Source organism: Arachis ipaensis, chromosome B06 (assembly GCF_000816755.2).
Source record: "Arachis ipaensis cultivar K30076 chromosome B06, Araip1.1, whole genome shotgun sequence".
Lineage (NCBI taxonomy): Eukaryota > Viridiplantae > Streptophyta > Magnoliopsida > Fabales > Fabaceae > Arachis > Arachis ipaensis.
In genome coordinates, this window is record NC_029790.2 from 3,274,106 (window position 1) to 3,283,594 (window position 9,489).

The window sequence follows — 9,489 nt, forward strand, 5'->3', positions numbered from 1 at the left end:
TTAAATACAACTATAAAAAAGACATTTTTATTAGATACATCTACAAAGACATTTTTATTAAAAATAGTTATAAATAAAAATTAGCAGAAGTTGGCAGAAATACTGTTGGTAACTAGCGAGATTGTTATTAATAACATGTCAATATTACATTCAATCATCCACATCCACTGCAGCTGAGGGATAAGCACCGTAAAATACTAAAATTGGCCATTTGGTTATATCTTACAGCTTGGAGTAAAAGATTGAAATCCATGCATGCAATTAATGCCACAAGCCACAAACAAGAAACTCTTATTATCTCTTATTATAAAATGAGAACCCTTTCTCTTTATTCAAACATCTCTTACTAATAATTCAAACTTAACATACACCACCATGGCAATGGCGAAATCCAAAACCCTCTTCTCTATCTTCTTCATTCCCCTCTTATTCTCCACCCTTGTCACCGCCAAAGACCCTCGTTTCGATCGAAGCCTGTCTCCAAAATCACTGGGCCTCCGCAAGGAGAAGCTTAGCCACCTCCACTTTTACTTCCACGACATTCTCAGCGGCCAAAACCCCACCGCTGTTAGGGTGGCCCAAGCTACAATGACGGCTACGTCCCCCACGTTCTTCGGAGCCGTAATGATGGCCGATGACCCCTTAACCGTTGGGCCTGAGCCCGACTCGAAGCTCATAGGAAAAGCCCAGGGGATTTATGCGTCTGCGTCACAAAAGGATCTGGGGCTATTGATGGTGATGAACTTTGCATTCATGGAAGGGAAGTACAATGGGAGCACAGTGAGCTTGTTGGGGCGGAATGCGGTGTTTTCCGGCGTGAGGGAGATGTCGATCGTGGGAGGGAGTGGGGTTTTCCGATTTGCACGTGGATACGCTCAGGCCAAGACTTTCTGGCTTAACACCACCTCCGGCGATGCTATTGTCGAATATAATGTCTATGTTTTGCATTATTAAATAAATAACTTCACGGCAATGAACTAGAATTCAAATGACATGTTTTTTCCGCACTCATCTAGTGTTTCATGGAATAAGAGAGTTGTGAAGGGAAAGGAGAAAAAGAAGATTTGACGTAGAAGATGATTATTTGTAAAAGGTGGTTAGAATGGCTACGCTTCCAATAATGTGGCTATAAGTAAGATGTGACTGCTGAACATGCTAATTATTAATAATAAAAGTGTCAAGTTAATTATTAAGCTAAAGAACCATTTTCCTTTCCAAAATTCTTAATTTTAATTTTCTAATTCTTTTTTTGTACTCTTCTGTTTTTACTCTAGTCTGATTTTTTTTTTAAATTTACCATATAATTTGGGTTAATATTTTAATTTGGTTTTTTCATAGATACAAATTAGTGAATGGACATAGATTAAAAGAAGAAAAGAAAAATATTGACTGTTCTAATAAGTACAATTTTGTTATCCGTAATTTTGTACAACTATTTATCACTTATATCGTATAATTATTGTATCTCTAATCTAAATTGTATGTATATGTCTATATGAGACCCAATCTAACTCAAACACACTAATAAATTAATAAAAAGTAAAAAATCATACAGATAAAGAGGTTTAAAATATCATTTTGTAATAATTAAAATTTAATATATATAATCTATTAAATTGTATTATTTTTGTCAAAATTAGATCAGATAAATCAATTTGACCAAAAAATCAGTGAATCAAACTTTGAACCAATAATAAATCCATGCCTCAAACACAATAATAACAAAATATTTTATATCCTTTTAATAAAAGAAGTAATGATCATTATAGTGAGAACCGTAGCAAGAAATTAGAGATAGTTGAAGTTACTTATTAATTAAGACTCAAGATTAATTGGCTAAAATTTGATATGTTTGGTTAGTTGTGTAAAATCTGTGAAATTAGTGAATAATTAGTTAATAAATTAATTATTAATTAAATAAATTAAAAAATTGAATTTTATGTTTTAGTGAGGTAGAACTAATTAAAATAAGAATTTTGACATTAATTTTAAGAAATTTGGCCTAAAATTGAACTGAACAGACCGAATCGAACGAACCGAGTCTGAAATAGGCCCATGGCCCATCATATAAATAACAAACTCAGCCATCTTTCTTCCTCATTCCATGAAAAACGCTGAATCAAGAGGGGAGGGGCTGAACATGGAGCTCAATGTAACACCCTACCACACAAAGCTTTACGCTTAAGTCGTAAAACAGAGGTGATGTGGTATTACGACCTCTAAAATAAAATAAGTACATATAATAGCAGAAGAGTTATAATATGCTAGGAGCCTTGAAGGATAGGGGAAATAAAAATCGCGAGATAAAAGCGCAACGCTCAAGGAACGAGTTAACTTGCATGCTAAGAAAACTGTAACTTGGTCTTTTCGGTCCATTCTTGGACCGTTTTCTTCAAAATTAGTGTCAAAATTCTCGTTTCGATGAGCTCTACCCTATTTTGATATAATATTCGCATTTCTAATCCTCCTTATTAAAAAATAATTTATTAACTAATTATCTACTAATTTAACCGGGGTTTACACTCAAACCCTAACTCTAATTTTAAATCAAGATAACTTCCTACTCCGAACTCCAATCGTCGCATCGTTTGTGGTCACACGTTCATCTCGACGAGTTCTACAAGACCATCCAACAATTTCATAGGTAAGCTTCATTTTCACTTCATGTAGCTCAACCTTTATTTTTGAAAATTAATTGGGTTTAGTGTTGAGAAATTATGTAATTTTGATTTAGCTGGGTTGAAGGTATCCTTGTAATCAACTCCAGGAACTTGTGTGAATCCCTTTGCAACGAGGCGAGATTTGTAACGTTTCACACTACCATCCGAATGATACTTGACCTTGAATACTCACTTACATCCTATTGCCTTCTTGCCAAGTGGAAGTGAGGTCAATTTCCAGGTTTTATTTTCATCCAGAGCAGTCAGTTCAGTCTTAATAGCTTCTTGCCAGTAAGTTTGAGATATCGCCTCTTCATAGTGCTTAGGCTCAATGTTTTGAATAACTAATGAGTATGCAAGATGCATGGGAGAAATAGAATAATAGGATAAAAAGTCTGAGATAGGATATCTTTAAAATTTTCCCAGGGTTTTTGAATTTTCATTAATGGCTGTCAAACATTTGTATTCTTTCAAGTAAGCTGGTGGTTTTGAAATTCTTGTGGATCTTCTCAGCATAACATGAGTAGGTAGACTAGGTGAATCATGCAATTGTGTATATAATCTAGGACTAGTGTCTACATTTGTGTGTGATGTATGGTCAGGATTGTCAAAAGCTTTCAAATAATGCATGAGACTATCATGGGGCAGGGAATGTGAGATGCTATCTTTGTCTAGACTATCTAAATAAATACTAGAATGTATAGGAGATGAATGTTGAATATGATTCTGATTCATGTGATCATGATTGAGTGCATGTGCATTATTATTTGGATTTGTGATATGCAATAGGACAGTTGAAAATTTTCATTTGCAAAATTGGTGTTAGTATTTTTAGATTGAGTCCTAGCATCTTCATATTAAGCCTCAACCCCCGAGTATGAAAATAAATCTTCATAAAATTGAACATCTCTAGAAGTGAAAAATGCTTTAGTTTGTAATTCAAATACCAGATCGTCCTTAACACCCTTCCTGAATTCAAGATGCAGACATTTTCTTGCTCTTGGATCCAGTTTTGTTCTGTTACACGTAATAGCATTATCATAAGCAAGGCAACCAAACACCCGAAAATGAAGTAAATTTGGTGGAGCATTGTATAAAACCTGATAGGGTGTTCGGTTGGTCAAGAATGGCAAGGACAACCTGTTAATAAAATAAATCGCATGTTGAACACCATAGCTGCAAAAGATTTTGGACAGGTGAGAATGAATCATAATGGTGCGAGCCACAGTTAGAATGTGTTGATGCTTTCGCTTAACAATTCCATTCTGCTGTGGTGTCTCAACACAAGATCGTTGGTGCAAAATTCCAAAATTATTATAAAATGAAGGCATTAAAAATTCAACCATGGTTTTGACAAAATTAATAAAATTCTTCACCAATTGAGCTGTTTCAACCTTGGTTTTGATAAGAAAAATTCATGTAAATTTAGATTTATCATCCACAACTAATAAAAAATATTTGTGACCGGAAAATAAAGGAATGGAGACCGGGCCCCAAATATCCAAATGAATTAACTCAAGTACATTTTTAGCGACAGAAACACTATGAGAAAATGCTAATCATTTTTGCTTTCCAAGATGATAAGAATTACATGGCTCCTTACTTATTGAACAATCTACAAATTCAAACTATTGTTTAAGTGTTGCTAACCTATTATTAGATGGATGTCCTAGTTTATCATGCCACAAATTTTTTTGAGATGTATGAGGGATGAGTGCAGTAATTAATGTGTGATGTATGTGTTGGTCTTTGAACCTCGTGGTGCAAAATGTATAGGCCATCAATATTTCTAGCTGCACCAATTATCTTCAAAGTGTGCCGATCCTGTATCTCACACTTTTCATCAGTAAAACTCATTTTGCAATGCAATGATGATGTCGGTTTTGAGACTGAAATTAGTTTAAATTGAATGAAGAGATGTATAATGCATTTGTGAGAAATAATGTGCCAGAAAACACAATCGTGCCCATGATGCAGCTAGTGGTGTAGGCACCATTGGGTAATATAACCATTATTGGTTCAATTTTTCGAAAATCTTTGATGTTATATGAGACATGGTACGTGGCACCAGTATCTATTATCCAAGACATATGCTTTTGAATGCATACATCTAGAGCCTGTATATGAGAATTGAAATGCAAAAGATGAACTATTCTACCTTGATGAGGTGATGGTTGAGGTTGTGTCGTAATCTGGATGACACTATAGATATGCTTGACCTCTTGCTTGCTAAGTAGGGCTAGTAGGGCTTCCGTTTGATCTGGAGTGAATCCAGCCCCTGTGATTTCACTCACTCTTAATTGGCTTTGATTGGTACTGAGCTCATCATTAATACCCTTAGTACCTGCATTTGCTGAAATGCAATTGAGGACTGGTGTGGCAGTGTTTTGAGAGTTGGAATATTCATATCGTTGTTACCCGTGCTTCTTATAACAAGTATCAACACCATGTCCAGCCTTGTTGCAAAAAGTGCACTGCAGCCTACTTCTGCCACCTTGTCCTCTCCCAGGCTAAAATCTACCTTCTCTGCCTCTCCTTCTCCCTCTACCTAGTGAAGGCGATGCAGTGTTAAAGTGATGAGCAGAGCTAGCCAAAATCTTAATGTCCGAGGTAGAGTCAGGACTGAGAAACTGTCGTTCTTGCTGTGTGATCATAGCAAAGACCGCATTCAGATTTGGTACATTATCCATGAGCATTATTTGTGATCGAACGGTGGACTATTGTTCATTTAAACCTCGAAGGAACTTTGTCACCTTATCTTCCTCTCTTTGCTTTCTAATTATAGATAAGGCGCACGAACACTTTTTATCACAGTTACATTGTGGCAAGATTCTGAAATTGTCGATTTCTTCCAAACTAACTTGAGCTTGGTATAGCAATTCGTCACATTCATGTCTCCTTGCTTGAGTGCATACACTTCTTCATATAATTCAGCCACTCGAAATCTGTCCCCTTGATAATATCTATGCTTTAGATCATCCCATATCTCATAGGCTAAATTGTTCCACAAAATACTTTGGTAGATATCTGGACTTAGTGAGAGATTAAGCCAACCAACGACATATGTGTTGCACCTCTCCCACGCCTTAAACAATGGATCTAAGCTATCCTATTTCTCAATACTACCATCTACAAATTTTAGCTTATTTTTCGATTTGAGAGCTAACAGCATAGCTCTACTCCATAGTTCGATCCAGTTAGAACAACAAAAGTGAGAGGTATACCTGGACTTTCAGATGGGAGAATGAAGTACGAATTTGTAGGATCCTGACTCGGATTCACGCTTTTGCTAATGTGTGATTAGATCGCAGCAATCTGATTGAAGAATGCAGCAAACTGAGTTGCGTCCGTGATGGAAAATTGCATTCCACTAGAACTTAAATTGGAACTTATAACTATGGAAACTGTGGATCTGGTGCACAGATCTGAACCTTTCTCTTTTAATATCGTTGATCAGAACATCTTGTCGCTTCGATATGACTCGTCAAACTAGGAAACAATTAGGCTCTCATCAAGCTCTGTGGTGTGAGTTTGAAAGAGGAGAAGAAGTTGTAGGAGAAGAAGAAATCGGAGATTGAAGAAGAAATTGCAGAAAAATACGAGATCGAAAATCGAAGAATCTTAAAAGAAAAATCAGAACGCTCGAAGAGAACTTGAACTTGGAGAAATCAGTCTTGAAGAGGAACCTAGATCCATCGTCTCTCTCCAACCACAATTAGAATTGAAGATCAAGCCACTCTTTCTTCAATCGATGGTTTCGCTCACTCTTTCTCTCTCCATGCTCAACGCACCATGTTAAAGGTTACACATGAGAATGGAAAAAGAGTGCAAGGGATAGGAAAACCAGAGAGAAAAATGAGTGGAAATGTGAACTTGTATTAAATGATGAATCATACCTTTTATATAACTGGTCTTTCTATATTTATACACAGCTAACTAACTACTGATTAGTATAAATATCTAACTACTCTAATCTGTTTTCTCTAACTAATTATCAGCAAACTCACTTATCAAATAACAGTTTTTAAGAGTTTTTTGGGCTTTTAATTAAAGTATTAGAATTACTCTAATATTTTTGCCAAATGGTTGACTCCATATTTTGGAAGCGTGTTAGGTGAGAGTAAAATTTTTTAGGTGCTATGGAGCTCCGCATGCATGATTGGTTTTTGTGGTTGTGAACATCTTTTTTGGTTGATTCTTATTTCTTGAATCTTTATCTTCTCCTATTTGGAGTCAAGGCAAAAAAAAAATCTATTTTGGCAAACGAGTTTATTGATATATTTTACAATTTTTAAATGCAAAACAATAAAAAACAAAATGCATAAAACGAAGGAGAAAGAGGTTCTAGGAACAAAAGTTTATGGGTGAATAAAGTTTCATTTCCGTTTAGAAGGAAAATGTATGTCACAATGTATAAGCACGTGAATCATTGCAAGAAAGATAACACTGTTCCCCACTATGAACCCGTTAACTCTACTCCACAAGTAATGGAGTAGTACGTAAAAAAAAAAGTCAGAGTAGTGACAGTATAATATATAATAGAGAGTGAATTACCAATTCAGTTTTGTCTATTTTTTAAATAACAATGTTATTCTTGGGAATAAAAACGATTCATTTTTATTTTTAATCCTTATTTTCGTGACACAACACAATCTTTGTGAATATTTCTCTATCAAGTTTTGACGAAAAATGCTGAAATATCACGATAACACTCTGACCTGGCATATTAGATGAATGACGTATTCGTTAGATACTTAATTAATTGGACAATATAAAATAGACAGGAATAAAATTGTCCACATTCATGTCATTAAAAACGACGTCGTTTACCGTGGAGGAAAATTTTTCAATTGCCTCTTAGATTGTGGGTTTTCGTAAAACCCCATCAATAAAACATCACAATTACAAGAAACTTTAGGAGGGAAGCTGGTAATCGTGGAGACTATTATTGACGCTTGGTAATAGGTCGAGGGAGGTGCTGATGTCGCTGCTGACAAGGGTACTGACGAAGCTTGTTTGACAGCGGCTAGACGGAGTTTGATAGATTTCGTTGACGACACTTCGCACTGTGAAGATTAGTAATTTTCTCCACGTATGCGCTTGTCTCTTGTGTTTTATGTAGTTCTACAATGTGATTCTAATTCTGATAAGTCACCATTGTTGTTTGTAACTTATTGTGGTACTGGTTATAAAAATTATAAATACAAATAAATATTGTGTATTTTAATAAAAAATAATTTAGTATGCAGTTCTCTCGGACAACCAATTTTTTAATAGGAAACTAAATAATGTAGTCATAATTAACTATTTGTTAATATATATACTATTAGGATTTGTTATTAAAGTTGGAATAAATAAATTATGGTACTGTACTATATTACAGATGGTTGTGTATGGTTATTTCTGTATTTTATCATGGAAAAAGGTTTTGTAAAGACTCTGAAAAAAGTCTTTGCTATTTGCATGGTAAAGTGGAGCAGAAATTTTTTTCTTTAGACCTGGATTATATAAAACTTTTTGACTTGATTGAGTTGTTTAAGGAATTGGGTTGTTTAGAATATAAGAAAATATACTAGTTTGATATGAGAACATCTAATATAAAGTCTAAATTTCATGTCATCAAAAAAGATGCAGAAATTAATCAGATGAGAAAAGCTAAGTTGAGGGACCTGGAAACTAATGAATTGTATATTTATGTTGATCACCATGTGGATATGCCTGAAGTGGTTGGTAAAAAGTGTAGTTGAGGAGATTGTTGTGGTGAGTTTGTCATTTTCATCATCTGAAGATGGCTATGAAACTATAGAAGATGAATTCAAGTAGTAGTGATGAGGGGAAAAAATAAAGAGTGCCAAAGAAAAAAATTTTAAGTAAGAAGAAAATGTGTGATGAGGCTGTTGATTATGAAATAGAAGATAAGAGTACTAATAATAAAGAGCTAAGAAATAAAAAGAATAATGTGTTAAGGGATAGAGTTTTACCTGAAAAAAAAAAAGGTGTAATAATGCTGGTCCATTTAGTATTAAGCCAAGAAAAGCAACAATAAATTAAAAATCTTAAATTGGAGACATGAATTAATGAAATGCCCTTTAAAATTTAAATGGATCTCTAGCCACACAAGATACTTGATATATTTAGAACAAAAAAGAAAAATTTAAAAGGTAAAAAATTAGAAAGACAGAATTTGAAGATCAAGATAAAAAAAAAATGTAGAAAAAATGTAGAAAGTGGTTAAAATAGATCCAATAAATTAATAAAGAAAGAGACCGATAATGAGACGTTTAAAATGTAAAAAGTGAAAATTGATTAATGAGAAAGTAGTTATTGATTGTCTGCAAACAAGTTTTGAAAAAAAGAACTATAGTGAAGTAGATTATAATACAAGAAGAAGAAAAAAATAATTAAAAATTGCTAGACATGTAGTTTTTTATTTATGTGTTTTTGAGAGTTTTTTAGGTTCTTAAAGTATTAGAATTATTCTGATGTCTTTGCCAAATGGTTGACTCGATATTTTGGAAGTGTATGTGTTAGGTGAGAGTAAAATTTTTTAGGTGCCCTAGAGATGCGCATGACTTGTTTTTGTGGTTGTGAACATCAACACTGTTCCCCAGTCCCCACTACAAATACAAGGAACCCTTCAACTCTACTCAATAAAAGTCATTGAATAGTGACAGTACAATATATAATAGATACTTGGATAATTTTTATTTAGTTTTTTGAACTTTTATTAATATAAGCCTACTCAATTTACTCCAACAAAAAATATTAAAGGACCAATATTTTTTATTAATATTAATTAATATTTTCTTTTTATACTATTAAGATTGAG

The 9,489-nt window shown here is 34.0% G+C and overlaps 1 protein-coding gene across 1 annotated transcript; it reads left to right on the forward strand.

Moving 5' to 3' along the window:
- LOC107647925 (dirigent protein 22-like) lies at nucleotides 260–1,169 on the forward strand. The gene has a single exon (XM_016351975.2). The coding sequence runs from the start codon at nucleotides 376–378 to the stop codon at nucleotides 952–954; it is 579 nt and encodes a 192-aa protein (XP_016207461.2). The 5' UTR covers nucleotides 260–375; the 3' UTR covers nucleotides 955–1,169.

What these genes read in the sequence shown, in the direction of transcription:
- LOC107647925 (XM_016351975.2), top strand. Translation starts at nt 376, where the DNA reads ATGGCAATGGCGAAATCCAAAACCCTCTTCTCTATCTTCTTCATTCCC.